The sequence below is a fragment of the Oncorhynchus keta genome, chromosome 25 (assembly GCF_023373465.1).
Source record: "Oncorhynchus keta strain PuntledgeMale-10-30-2019 chromosome 25, Oket_V2, whole genome shotgun sequence".
In the NCBI taxonomy this organism is placed as follows: Eukaryota; Metazoa; Chordata; class Actinopteri; order Salmoniformes; family Salmonidae; genus Oncorhynchus; species Oncorhynchus keta.
The window spans coordinates 29,432,568-29,448,028 of record NC_068445.1 but is presented as its reverse complement, the minus strand read 5'-3'; the positions used below and the strand labels follow the sequence as shown (position 1 = coordinate 29,448,028).

The window sequence follows — 15,461 nt, the reverse complement described above, 5'->3', positions numbered from 1 at the left end:
ATGATATTGTGTGTAAGTCTTCTAGTCTTTGTAGTTGTGTATAGGCTGAAACTTGGCCACAAGTGGATCTTCCAACAAGACAATAACCCCTAGCACACATCACAATTCACTAACAGTAAATTAACCACAAAATCAACATTTTTCAATGTCCATGTCAGTCTCCGGACTTGATCCCCATGGAAAAGCTTTGGTTTGAATTGAAGAGGGTAGTCCATAAGCACAGACAAAGGATTTTAAGAACCTGGAAAGATTAGGTATAGAGGAATGGTCTAAGATCCCTCCCAATGTGTTCTCCAACCTCAGAAAATATTTTAGAAAGGGGCTCAGTGTCGTTGTCCTCGCAGGGGGAGGGTGCTGGAGTATTGAAAACGGGAGATCCAATCATTTTGACCTTTTGTAGATCTTTATTTGTATTACTTGTTTAACAAAATATTTTTCTCTGACTATTAGTATAAAATAATATAATTGTAAAAAATATATATTTAAAAAAAATACAATATAGGTCAGTATTTCTTTGATTTATTTGAGTCTTTTTTGCTCATCTTTATCGAGGGAACCAACAATAGAAATAATAATAATTCTGGACCCCACTGTATGTTGTTTGCTGCTGCTGTTATGTATCTCTTCTGTGTCTTCCTGTCCCAGAAAATTGTTTGTAATAGTTCTCAGTCTTACTTACTGTAACGGTCTTCAAAAGCCAATCACAAGGGAGAGACTGGATACAATATGTATGCACTAACATGGTCAATCCAAACACACTCTGTATTCTCTGCATCATATAAAAACATACATTTGCATTAAATTAGCTGGGAAGAAAACTGAAAGAATGTAGCGCAGAGTGCTTTTAGAACTCATGGAACGCCACAAAATAAATTGCGCTGTTCTCCAGAGATTGTGCATAGAGACGGATTATGGTCTCCGCAAAACTCTGCCAAGAAATCTCTTTTGGCACCGTATGGTCTACCAATATTAGTTATCTGTGCATGATGGGTTCCTCCTAGATCAAATAACACAGACGACAGAGGAACCTGAGTATAAACATGCACGGCTACATCACAGGGTTTCATTTCACATTTTGCAAGGGGGAAAGAAGAGCGTTCCCATTATGTGAGAAGAACCTGAGGGTTAATGTGGAGTGAATATGCTCTGAGATGGACCACCGCCTCACCATCTGTTCTGTCTCTGTGTTCGTGTTCCATTTCCTCATCCACAGTTGATGGTGGCTGGGAGGAGTGGAGCGCGTGGACGCTGTGCAGTGTGCAGTGTGAGCGACAGCGTAGGAGGGAGTGCAATGATCCACCACCCAGACACAGGGGCAAGATGTGTGATGGGCCCAGCGACACCACAGAGAACTGCACTGGAGGAATGTGTTCCCAGAGTAAGTCCCTTACTCCTTTCTCTTTCCTTTCTAGATTGCGGTCCTAACCTTCACTGTCATCTCCATAAGCCACATCTCCATTACACGGATCACAACAGGACCCGTCATTAACACATATGAACAGCTTGCCACACAGGGATTTGTTGGATAAATACACATACTGAAATGAAGTCCACATTGCTTGAGCTCTCAGTGCATGATAACACTATGGTAATCCCTCCCGTAGTGTTCATGCGAAACGTCCCCCTGCATCAGGGGAGACATATCACTGAAGACATGGAGGGTGCATTCAGTTTTGACCACAGTTTGGAAGTTCTGACCACAGTTGTCAAAGAGATTTTGTAACAGATGTGCAATTTCATCAAATGCATCACCCATAATATGATTAACTCTCATGAATGTTGCACAATGAGAGGTTTTTAATTAAATATTGAGAGTTACACATTTGTCTACTCAACTGTAAACTAGTGCCACTTTTGCGTTTTTGAAATGGGGCTCAAACTGTGACACTAATTACCAGGCTAAAAATAAATCACATACACTACCATTCAAAAGTTTGGGGTCACTTAGAAATATCCTTGTTTTTAAAAGAAAAGCACATTTTTAGCAATAACATCAAATTGATCAAAAATACAGGGTAGACATTGTTAATGTTGTAAATGACTATTGTAGCTGATTTTTAATGGAATATCTACATAGGCGTACAGAGGCCCATTATCAGCAACCATCACTCCTGTGTTCCAATGGCACGTTGTGTAAGCTAATCCAAGTTTATAATTTTAAAAGGCTAATTGATTATTAGAAAAGCCTTTTGCAATTATGTTAGCACAGCTGAAAACTGTTGTGTTGATTAGAAGAAGCAAGAAAACTGACATTAGGCTAGTTGAGTATCTGGAGCATCCACATTTGTGGGTTTGATTACAGGCTCAAAATGGCCAGAAACAAAGTCCTTCCTTCTGAAACGTGTCAGTCTATTATTGTTCTGAGAAATGAAGGCTATTCCATGCGAGAAATTGCCAAGAAACTGAAGATCTCGTACAAGGCTGTGTACTACTCCCTTCACAGAACAGTGCAAACTGGCTCTAACCAGAATAGAAAGAGGAGTGGGAGGCCCAGGTGCACAACTGTGCAAGAGGAAAAGTACATTAGAGTGTCTAGTTTGAAAAATAGACGCCTCAGAAGTCTTCAGCTGGGAGCTTCAATAAATAGTACCCGCAAAACACCAGTCTCAACGTCAACAGTGAAGAGGTGACTCCGGAATGCTGTCCAGTGTCTGTTCTTTAGCCCATCTTAAATATTTTATTTTATTGGCCAGTCTGAGATATGGCTTTTTCTTTGTAACTCTGTCTTTAAGGCCAGCATACCGGAGTCGCCTCTTCACTGTTGACGTTGAGACTGGTGTTTTGCGGGTACTATTTAATGAAGCTGCCAGTTGAGTTCTTGTGATGCGTCTATTTCTCAAACTAGACACTCTAATGTACTTGTCCTCAGTTGTGCACCAATGGTGCCAGGTTTCCTCTAGACGTGACGCTTGGCATTCAGGCCAAAGAGTTCCATCTTGGTCTCACCAGACCAGAGAATCATATTTTTCATGGTCTGAGAGTCTGTAGGTGCCTTTTGGCAAACTCCAAGTGGGCTGTCATGTGCCTTTTACTGAGGAGTGGCTTCCGTCTGGCCACTTGACCATAAAGGCCTGATTGGTGGAGTGCTGCAGAGATAGTTGTCCTTCTGGAAGGTTCTCGCATCTCCACAGAGGAACTCGGGAGCTCTGTCAGAGTGACCATCGGGCCCGCGACCGGGAGACCCATGAGGCCGGGCTGCCAGCTCTAGGAAGAGTCTTGTTGGTTCCAAACTTCTTCCATTTAAAAATGGTGGCCACTGTGTTCTTGGAGACCTTCAATTCGGCAGAAATGTTTTGCTACCCTTCCCCAGATCTGTGCCTCGACACAATCCTGTCTCGAAGCTCTACAGACAATTCCTTCAACCCCATGCCTTGTTTTTTTTCTCTGACATGCACAGTCAACTGTGGCACCTTATATAGACAGGTGTGTACCTTTACAAATCATGTCCAATCAATTGAATTTACTACAAGTTGACTCAAATCAAGATGTAGAAACATCTCAAGGATGATCAATGGAAACAGGATGCACCTGTGCGTCATTTCCAGTTTCATAACAAATGGGCTGAATACTTATGTAAATAAGGTATTTTTGTTTTTCCTGTTTAAGAAATTTGCAAAAATGTCTAGGGAATATTTAATAATTTTCAGAATCAGGCTGTTACGTTACAGCCTTATTCTAAAATTGATTAAATAAATACAAATCCTCAGCAATCTACACACAATAGCCCATAATGACAAAGCAAAAACAGTTTTTTAGAAATGTTTGCACATTTCTTACAATATGCGTTGTCTTGGCTTGTCACACTACCTACCATGTTTGACTCATCTGCCCATAGAACATTCTTCCAAAACTTGATGAACATCCAGGTGCTTCCATGTCCTTTTTGGCAAACTTGAGGAGAATGTCAGGCCATCTGTCTGTGATCTCAAGCTGGAGCACAGCTGTGTTATGCAGCAAGACAATGATCCAAACACACAATCAACTCTACATGAAAATGACTAAAAAGTTAAAATTAAAATTAAAATGGAACTCTTTGGCCTGAATTCTTAGCGTCATGTCTGGAGGAAACCTGGTACCATCCCTACGGTGAAGCATAGCTGTGGCAGCATCATCTTGTGGGGATGTTTTTCAGCGGCAAGGACTGGGAGACTAGTCAGGATCGAGGGAAAGATGAACGGAGCAAAGTACAGAGGGATCCTTGATCGGAGCAAGGTACAGAGAGATCCTTGATCAAAACCTGCTCCAGAGCTCTCAGGACATCAGACTGGGGCAACGGTTCACCTTCCAACAGGACAACGACCCTATGCACACAGCCAAGACAACGCAGGTGAGGCTTCGGGACAAGTCTCTGAATGTCCTTGAATGGCCCAGCCAGAGCCCGGACTTGAACACGATTTATCATCTCTGGAGTGACCTGAAAATAGCTGTACAGTGGTCACGGGCCTCCCCGTCCAACCTGACAGAGCTTGAGATCTTCAGAGAAGAATGGGAGAAACTCCCCAAATACAAGAAGACTCGCGGCTGTAATCGCTGCCAAAGGTGCTTCAACAAAGTACTGAGTAAAGGGTGAATACTTGTGTAAATGTGATATTTAATTTAAAATGTTTAATACATTTGCAAAAAAAGGTAAAAAACCTTTTGCTTTGTCATTATGGGGTATTGTGTGTAGATTGATGAGGAAGAAAAAACTATTTAAGCAATTTAGAATAAGGCTGTAACGTAATAAAATGTGAAAAAGTCAAAGGGTCTGAATGCTTTCCGAATGCACTCTGTATATATACTCTATATACAGTGTCTGTCTGTCTGTCTGCCCTTCCTGTCTGTCTGTCTCTGTCTGCGCTTCCTGTCTGTCTGTCTGCCCTTCCTGTCTGTCTGTCTGTCTGTCTGTCTGTCTGTCTGTCTGTCTGTCTGTCTGTCTGTCTGCCCTTTCTGTCTGTCTGCCCTTTCTGTCTGTCTGTCTGGCTGGCAATAAAGAAAGAGAGCCAACAGTATGTTTTACAAAGTAGGATTGTTATTTTGGGTTTCTTCGGTACAAAAGAAGCATTGTTTAGCTCCAATTTTCCATTGGTAATCATAAATTGTCAAAAACTGTTTGACCCTTTTCTTTTCCTCCTTGTGAAGGAGAGATATGATCATGATCAAAGTATTTTTCAGACCCATTTGCCAATCTCTCCCTTGGCCACTTTTATCCATGTTGATTTGAGTCTGGTAATGATGTCATCATTATCTGGGCAGTCTGTATCTGTATATCTCAGTGGTAGGGCATCTCCACATGATTGAAAGACATGCACTAGTAGGATACCTCACTCACACAGGGCTGGCGTTTAATCACCTTGTTCGGAAAGTGTCCCAAATGGCAACCTATTCCCTTTATAGTGCACTACTTTTGTAGTGAAGTAGTGCACCATAAAAGGAATAGGGCGCCATTTGTGACACAGTCAGGGCTGGTGTTTAATCACCTCGTCTCTTTCTCCTTTTCACATTCTCTCTGTCTTTGCAGATGGAAAGCTGCTGCATGATGTTAAACCTCAAAGTGAGTCATTCCTTTCTGCATTTCTTTTATCTTCAACCCCAAACTCTTGACCTAATTTCTGAGGCATAAAAATGACCAAATTGTCACTAGATGAAAGTTCAGGGTCCAGAATCAGAGTATTAGCAGTTTTTTTTGTTATGGGCACCTATTTTTGACAGCTACCGACTTGGTTAACTTTAATTTACCTGCATTTTACACAGCCATCACACCCATCAAAAAAACTTGTGGTCAGGTTCTGAACAGAATTAGAACCATGTTCTACTATTCTACCATCACTCAACTGTCCACTTTTCACAAGTGTGACATCACAACTGGCTTTCCTTCTCGGATTGAGCCGAGAGATTGATCTCTTGTGACAACTGAACATGTGCTATATTGTAGGTGATTAATGGAGTGTAATTATTGCAAACAAGCTCATTTGACCAATTTGCAGTGATTCCTCACTTGTATTCTCTGGTGGGTCTCAGATCAGATAATCTCTCCCCCGTGCATATACCGCCTGACACCAGCTAAAATGATTGTCAGCAGTACCTTGACTGGAACTGCAGCAGTGTCTGTAATGAGCCTTCATTAGGCTGACAGACAGGCTCACTCACGTAATGTGTGCTTGGGTGGTTATTGCCTGGGTTTGCAACACATTCTGGGTCAAATCATTGATTTGAGGACCTCCCGAGTGTCGCAGTGATCTAAGGCACTGCTAGAGGCGTCACTACAGATCCGGGTTCGATCCCGGGCTGTGCCGCAGCCGGCAGCGACCGGGATCCCCATGAGGCGGCCCAGCGTCGTCCGGGTTTGGCTGGCTTGGGATGTCCTTGTCCCATCGTGCTCTAGTGACTCCTTGTGGTGGCCATGCGCATGCACTCAGACTTCCATCACCAGCTGTATGGTGTTTCCTCTGACACATTGGTGTGGCTGGCTTCTGGGTTAAGTGGGCAGTGTGTCAAGAAGCAGTCTGGCTAGGCAGGGTTGTGTTTCAGAGGACACATGGCTCTTGACCATTGAGTTCAAAGTTCTAGAATGGGGAGATGAACATTTGGTGACAATTTTCATAACGGAGCTCCTTTAAATGAATTTGCCTCGGATCATTTCCTGTCACTGTCAGACGGTGACCAGTTGGTCATACTATGTAGTTTAGTATGTACCATATATTTATGGGATATAGACTAGTGTGTCTGAAAGCAGTTATACCTCCCTCCGTCTCACTGTTAACAGCTTTATGAATGTCTTGTGTAACAGCGGTGTAGAGGCAAAACATTTCCATCTAGTCCTGTGTGTGGTGAGAAGAGGAGCATGTCAGTTGAGCAATTAAAGGGTATGTTGAGATGTACAGCCAGCACACTGCTTTAAAAGGAATTCACTCTCCAAAAGCTCCTTAAAACAATGCAAAACCAGTATACTGTAGAATATGTCATCTAATATATAAGATGCCCAAGAATGTTACCACATTAGAATCACTACCACCACCATTCTCTCATGTCCCTTTTCAATGTCTCTTTACTCTGCCTTAGTTAAGCTTCTTACACATTATTCTTTACGCTAAACATACATCCAGTGAGACTGTTGTTTCTGTGTGTACCAGGTATGGATGGCTCCAATGACGTGGCTCTTTACTCTGGGCTGGGGGCGGGGATCATAGCTGTGACTGTCCTTGTGGTGGCTGTCATGCTGTACCGGAAAAACCAGAGCGACTACGGCGTTGATGTAATCGATTCGTCCGCGCTTACCGGGGGCTTCCAGTCTTTCAACTTCAAGACCACCAGACAAGGTGAGCTAGCGCTGCCTGTCACTGTATGCCCTGTCTCACACAAGGCCAAACAGCAGGCAGGAGTTTGTCAAGGTTCCTTTAGGAATGCTGCCGCTGCTGGTGATAGATTGCATGTGTTGGCATTGAGGAGGCACGGTGCATTATCCTGCACATCTGCCTAGGATTTATATTATCATGATCACTGAAAGGATCTGTCCTTCTATTTTGATAGACCAGACGCTCTGTTATTGCAGACATAGGTTATCAATTGTTGACAGACACTTCCTGTGAACCCCTGGCTGCAGACCACACACACATTTGACTGTGAAGCAACCAAACCCCCTTCCCTGTCGTCAGATAGCCCCAGCCAAATCCACTGATGGATTAATGTGAAAAGCATGGAATAGTGAACATCAATTCAATTTTTGTTGTGCACAGAAATAGTTTCTGTTCATAAGTGTCTGGGTCTGTGGCTTTTTCCTTGGCAGCCTTGCTACATGCATTGATATTACTGTCAGTGACACTTCTGGGTTAGCAGAAGTGATAGCCATCACAGCGGCGGGTGATAAATTCTGTCTAGTTGTGACAGCGCTGTGGAAAGCCCTGCTGGAGCCATGCACATCCAATGCTCCCAAGGCCTGTGAAGTCATGCATGTACCTCACCACACGCCAGGGAGGGGGAGGCTGGGGAGCTGGGGGACGGTGCCGGGCTACATCCAGCAGGCCATCAATCGTATTTAAATAGGCCAGGTTTTCAGGAGCTGCCTGCTGTGCCCTCCACCGGCCACCATCACTCCATTCTTCTATTCCCTTCTCCGTCAGCCTGCTAAATGAGCCTCTGAAATATAGCCCATATTCTCTGCTTTCCCATTTCAGCTATGGATTCTCATTTTACAGAGGAAGGGGAGGAGACTAACGAATAGCTTGTATTTTATTATGCTTGACCTGTTTTTTTCTTCAGTTTACCTTATTCCGGTAGATTTTTCATAATCCCAATAACGTCCGGTTATACACATTGAGAGAAAAACATAGCTTTACTCTTGTGTGTTCTTTTATGAATCAGTAGCTTTTCATGCCTTGTGATTGCTTTAAAAAGGCCCTTAATGCTTGACATCGCTCCTGCCATGACATGGTTTAAGGCAGAGTGGTGAATGAGTCTTTAGGCCTGACCCTGTCTCCCTGCATTACGGCTGGCCGTGAAGGATTTTTAATCAGAGATCCAATTCCAAACATATCCCTCAAGGTATTCAACGTGAGGTCCATTTCATTAACTTCTTTCATCCAACCTCCTCCACAATTCCATTTTGATCCACCATGTTAAAGATCCACACTCAAGCGATAATCTGATTTTACTCCACTGATAGAAGAAGAAAAATGCACATGGCTGTTCACATGTCAGGTTGAAAGCTTAAGCAATGTCTCCTGAAATGCATTATCTATCTGTCCAGGGCTTGTGAAGCTGAATTTCCCTGTTCTATGTCTACTGCAATCAGTAACAAATCCCTACCAATCAGTAACAAAACATTACTTCTCATTGCACCACACTGTTCCATTTCTTTATATCAGTTCCGTCAAATGTAACATGTCCCATTATATCCTCAGTTTTTGATTGCAGAGCAATAGCTTTTAATATTGTTACATTTTGGACTTTCATAATTTTCAGGCACTAGACTAGATGATGAAGTTACGAGAAGCAGCACGCAGCTTCAGAATACCCTGTAGTTAGTCTTGCAGTGGAAACACCCTGAATACCCTGTAGTTAGTCTTGCAGTGGAAATACCCTGAATACCCTGTAGTTATTAGTCTTGCAGTGGAAACACCCTGAATACCCTGTAGTTAGTCTTGCAGTGGAAACACCCTGAATACCCTGTAGTTAGTCTTGCAGTGGAAATACCTTGGATACCCTGTAGTTAGTCTTGCAGTGGAATCACCCTGAATACCCTGTAGTTAGTCTTGCAGTGGAAACTATAGAGGTCGACCGATTAATCGGAATGGCCGATTAATTAGGGCCGATTTCAAGTTTTCATAACAATCGGAAATCAGTAATTTGGGTGCTGATTTCCCGGTAAAAAAAAAAATGCATTTAAAAAAAAACATTTTTGCATACCTTTATTTAACTAGACAAGTCAGTTAAGAACACATTCTTACTTTCAATGACGGCCTAGGAATGGTGGGTTAACCTCTTGCTCCTACCTGGCACGCGGGCGTCCCATCTAGAGCTCTGGAAATGCAAATGCGCTACGCTAAATGCTAATAGTATTAGTTAAAACTCAAACGTTCATTGAAATACACATGCAGGGTATTGAATTAAAGCTACACTCGTTGTGAATCCAGGCAACAAGTCAGATTTTTAAAATGCTTTTCGGGGAAAGCATGAGAAGCTATTATCTGATAGCATGTAACACCCCAAAAGACCCGCAGGGGACGTAAACAAAATAATTAGCATATTCGGCGCTACACAAACCGCACAATAAAATATAAAACATTCATTACCTTTGACCATCTTCTTTGTTGGCACTCCTAGATGTCCCATAATCACTATTGGGTCTTTTTTTCGATTAAATCGGTCCATATATAGCCTAGATATCGATCTATGAAGACTGTGTGATAAACGGAAAAAAATAGCGTTTCATAACGTAACGTAATTTTTTTTAATTCAAAAAGTCGACGATAAACTTTCACAAAACACTTAAATACTTTTGTAATGCAACTTTAGGTATTAGTACACGTTAATAAGCGATACAATTCATCAGGAGGCGAATTCTATATACTATTCGAAATTACTAGATATTATCTTGCGTGTCCTGCGTTGCATATAATCTGACTGAGCATACAAGCATCTGACTGAGCTGTGGTAGGCAGAAGCAGGCGCGTAAACATTCATTCAAACAGCACTTTTGTGCGTTTTGCCAGCAGCTCTTCGTTGTGCGTCAAGCATTGCGCTGTTTATGACTTCAAGCCTATCTACTCCCGGGATGAGGCTGGTGTAACCGAAGTGAAATGGCTAGCTAGTTAGCGCGAGCTAATAGCGTTTCAAACTTCACTCGCTCTGAGCCTGTGGTTGTTTCCCTTGCTCTGCATGGGTAACGCTGCTTCGATGATGGCTGTTGTGGTTGTGTTGCTGGTTCGAGCCAAGGGAGGAGCGAGGAGAGGGACGGAAGCTATACTGTTACACCGGCAATACTAAAGTGCCTATAAGAACATCTAATAGTCAAAGGTTAATGAAATACAAATGGTATAGAGGGAAATATTCCTATAATACCTATAATAACTACAACTTAAAACGTCTTACCTGGGAATATTGAAGACTCATGTTAAAAGGAACCACCAGCTTTCATATGTTCTCATGTTTTGAGCAAGGAACTGAAACCTTAGCTTTCTTACATAGCACATATTTCACTTTTACTTTCTTCTCCAACACTTTGTTTTTGCATTATTTAAACTAAATTGAACAGGTTTCATTATTTACTTGAGGCTAAATTGATTTTATTGATGTATTATATTAAGTTAAAATAAGTGTTCATTCAGTATTGTTGTAATTGTCATTATTACAACAACAACAAAAAAATAGGCAGATTAATCGGTATCGGCTTTTTTGGTCCTCCAATAATCTGTATCGGCGTTGAAAAATCATAATCGGTTGACCTCTAGTGGAAACACCCTGAATACCCTCTAGTTAGTCTTGCAGTGGAAACACCCTGAAGCACAACACAGATCAAGCCCTCCAGTAATTAACGATTTCCCTAAAAATAAAACAACATTAGCCTCCTGCCTTCCACCCCTCACCAGGCAGCAGCTGGGCAGCAATTACTTTTTGACTGCTGTTATCGTGGCACAGGGAGTCCTGGGGCCCTAATGTCTGGATGTGCCAGATAGCTGCACACAGTGTTTGGCAGTGTGGCCAGGCGTCTAATGGCTGTGGCTGAAGACACCCCTCCTTGGCCTGTTGAGTCCATGCTGTGAGCTGAAGGACTCCCCTCACTTACAGGACGGTCACCGTCACAGACCCCTCAGCCCATTCCCAGCCACACACACACACTTATGCACAAGCACACAGCCCCAGCCGTGTGCTGTGCCCACAGACAGAGAAAGACTGTGTCCTCCAGGAGGGTGACTTTGTGTACAGAGAGGAACTGACTCAAACAGATGGATCATGGAGATCAAGCTGTGTATGCTTGGTAGTTACATTTACCTCTGACCAGTGACCATGGCTCAGCCATGGCCTGAATACCTACCTTATCTCATGTCCAGGCTATTTATCTGTACTGTAACTCTGTGTTCGTCAACTGGCTTGGCATATTATTCACACTAAAAGCCTATTTTCCATCAATTCACAGAGAGTGCTCAGTGCACTTGACTTCAACCTATGGCTCCTGCAGAGAGAACTACATTTGAAGTCAGAAGTTTACATACACCTTAGTCAAATACATTTCAACTCACAATTCCAGACATTTAATCCCAGTAAAAATGTCCTGTCTTAGGTCAGTTAGGATCACAACTTTATTTTAAGAATGTGAAATGTCAGAAAGATAATAGAGAGGATGATTCAATCAATTAGTATTTGGTAGCATTGTCTTTAAGTTGTTTAACTTGGGTCAGCCTTCAATAAGCTTCCCATAATAAGTTGGGTGAATTTTGGCCCATTCCTCCTGACATAGCTGGTGTAACGGAGTCAGGTTTGTAGGCCTCCTTGCTCGCACACGCTTTTTCAGTTCTGCTCACAAATTCTCGATAGGATTGAGGTCAGGGCTATGTGATGGCCACTCCAATACCTTGACTTTGTTGTCCTTAAGCCATTTTGCCACAACTTTGGAAGTATGCTTGGGGTCCTTGTCCATTTGGAAGACCCATTTGCGACCAAGCTTTAACTCCCTGACTGATGCCTTGAGATGTTGCTTCAATATATCCACACAATTGTCCTCCCTCATGATGCCATCTATTTTGTGAAGTGCAACATGATGCTGCCACCGCTGTTATTCACGGTTGGGATGGTGTTCTTCGGCTTGCAAGCATCCCCCTTTTTCCTCCAAACATAATAATGGTCATTATGGCCAAACAGTTCTATTTCATCAGACCAGAGGACATTTCTCCAAAAAGTATGATCTTTCTCCCCATGTGCAGTTGCAAACCGTAGTCTGGCTTTTTTATGGGGTTTTTGGAGCAGTGATTTCTTCCTTGCTGAGCGGCCTTTCAGGTTATGTTGATATAGGACTCGTTTTACTGTGGATACTCGTTTTACTGTGGATACTTTTGTACCGGTTTCCTCCAGAATCTTCACAAGGCCCTTTGCTGTTGTTCTGGGAGTGATTTGCACTTTCGCACCACAATACGTTCATCTCTAGGAGACAGAACGCGTCTCCTTCCTGAGCGGTATGATGGCTGCGTGGTCCCATGGCGTTTATACTTGCGTACTATTGTTTGTACAGATGAACGTGGTACCTTCAGGCATTTGTAAATTGTTCCCAAGGATGAACCAGACTTGTGGAGGTCTACAATTTTTTTTCTTGGCTGATTTCTTTTGATTTTGCTTTGACGTCAAGCAAAGAGGCACTGAATTTGAAGGTAGGCCTTGAAATACATCCACAGGTACACCTCCAATTGACTCAAATTATGTCAATTAGCCTATCAGAAGCTTCTAAAGCCATGACATAATTTTCTGGAATTTTCCAAGCTGTTTAAAGGCACAGTCAACTTAGTGTATGTAAACTTCTAGCCCACTGGAATTGTGATACAGTGAATTATAAGTGAAATAATCTGTCTGTAAACAATTGTTGGAAAAATGACTTGTGTCATACATAAAGTATATGTCCTAACCGACTTGCCAAAACTATAGTTTGTTAACAAGAAATTTGTGGAGTGGTTGAAAAACGAGTTTTAATGACTCCTACCAAAGTGTATGTAAACTTCCGACTTCAACTGTAGGTGTTTTAGATTACTGAATGACTATGTGGCTGTGTGCATCTCTCATCTCTCTAGGGAACCCACTGCTTCTCAACTCCTCTCTGCAGCCAGACCTGACAGTGGGTGGGACCTACAGCAGCCCCATCTGCTTCCAGGACTCCATAGACAACAAAGAGCTCTTTGACCCCCTGCCAGACATCAAGGTCAAAGTTCAGAGCTCCTTTATGGTTTCACTAGGTGTGGCCGACCGCGCTGAGTACCATGCTGCCAAAGGCCATCCGCCTGAGACCTTCCCCAGGGGGCTGAACCGAGACTACAGCAACAGCACTGTGGAGAGACGGAGCACCAAGAAGGGCCTGCTCACCCCCAACAGCCCCCACCTCAACCCCACCAAAGATCAGCTGGGAACCACGGGCGTGTTTGGGCATCTGGGCGGCCGGTTGGTGGTGCCAAATACTGGTGAGCTTCAGGACTTTGAATTACACTTGAAGCTGTGTTTGAAGCAGAATTAAACAGTTGGTGTTGCCAAATACTGGTGAGGTACAGTACATGATTTATAAAGACAGATGGCTTGACTACTTTTTGATTGCTTCTCTCTGATAATATTGTCTCATTATAGCATTTTTCTTCACTGTGTCCATTCTAAGAGAAAATTAAGTTCTCAATTCAGCAAAACCAGGCACACACGTGACTAATTAAAAGTAAACGTAGGCTTAGTAAATCTGTCATGGCTAGTGAAACCAGGGATGCATCCCAAATGGGCACCCGATTCTTCTATATAGTGCCCTATGGTTTTCTGGTCAAAAGTAGTGCACTATAAAGGGAGTATGGTGCTATTTGTGATGCCTTCCAGGTTCCTTTAATCTCACTAGAGTCTAACGCATGTTGCTACAGTACTGTATAGCGAGCTAGTATAGATGTTTGTTATTCCTCTACATCAGGGATCATCAACTAGATTCATCGGCGGGACAATTTTTTGTAGACTGCAAAATGACCACAAGAAGCCCAAACAGATATAATATTTCACTAAAACGTCATTATTTCAAATCTTACAGTTGTATAGGATCACGTCTCTTATGCGTGGAAGTACTTTGGAACAGATTTCCAAAATTAAAATCACTTGGAGCTGATCTGCTGGTATTTTTACAGTCTTATGTCCAACAATAAAAAAATGCAATTAAAATTGGGAACACTGCTATACGTTCCCACCAGCTCTCCCAGGCAAACAGGGGTCAGGCCTCTTACCATAGACCCTAACTTCAAGTAGAGGTAGATGAGTTCATGAGGACTGCCACAGCTGTCAGGATCAACAGTTCCATGTGAACTGTAGCTCTGATATCTCTCTCCTGGGTCCTCGTGTGTGGAGCCCTCTGTTCCACTGGAGAGGCACAGTGAAATCAGGCTCCTGCAGTCTCCTGGATGTGTGAGTAGAGAGACTCAGAGCAGTCAAGTGGATCACTCACACCTACAATCTGCAGTACCTATAACAACGCTCAATGGATGGCCATACACTTATCACTAACTGCCAGTCTCTTCTTTCAGGGTGGATACATATCCTACACACTCAAGCACAAGTGATCACACGCATGAACATGCACACACAGACAACCTTCAATACAATATTAGTCATCAGTCTCTCCTGTGGGATTTAAACTGATGATGTTCAAGCTTTTCCTATGTGAGATGTGAGTTTATTTATTTTGGCTTCCAAAGGTTCCCTGTCACGCTGATGATTTAACAGGTCCTGTAGGGCTCCTATACAGCGATCACCAGTAAAATGTCTGACAAGGCGCCAGGTGTTGGTTTAATGAAAGCTAACTAGTTGATTTGCCAGTAGGGAGATGGCAGGCGGGACGACGACGAAACGCATCCTTTACTGTTTATAGACAGGCAGGTATTGAATCTCTGTCTATCCCCTAGTCTCCTGCTAACCTTTTTAAGGTTCCAGACAGGATTTTATGCAGTGTTTGTGTCTTGTTTTTATGTATGCTCAGATTTCACAAGGTAAATGGCATTGTTTGTAATAGATTAATTGTGCTTTGAAGCTGTGGGGCTGTGTTTACACGTAATATTATGCGCCTCTGTGCTACGCCGCTGTTATAACTATCCAGCTCAGGGCTCATCTATGCATTTGGTTTGCTAACTTGCTAGCTAAGTGGTTAGATGTCAAGAACAAGCTTCTTGGTTACAGCAGAGACAATCAATCCCCTCCTGGATCAAGATCCCTGTTGCCTAAATTATGGGTGTAAATATGTAAATAGCGACCCTTGTGTGGATTTCCGG

The 15,461-nt window shown here is 42.8% G+C and overlaps 1 protein-coding gene across 4 annotated transcripts in view; it reads left to right on the top strand.

Moving 5' to 3' along the window:
• LOC118358507 (netrin receptor UNC5D-like) overlaps nt 1-15,461 on the top strand; it is a 238,465-nt gene that overhangs the window by 187,058 nt on the left and 35,946 nt on the right. For 2 of the 4 annotated variants that reach the window (XM_035736417.2, XM_035736419.2), the window contains 4 exons: nt 1,214-1,378; nt 5,501-5,533; nt 7,113-7,298; nt 13,254-13,637. In XM_035736417.2, coding sequence (XP_035592310.2) covers nt 1,214-1,378; nt 5,501-5,533; nt 7,113-7,298; nt 13,254-13,637 — 768 coding nt within the window. The remainder of the gene's footprint in view (nt 1-1,213; nt 1,379-5,500; nt 5,534-7,112; nt 7,299-13,253; nt 13,638-15,461) is intronic. The other 2 variants (XM_035736420.2, XM_035736418.2) reach the window with 2 other exon arrangements.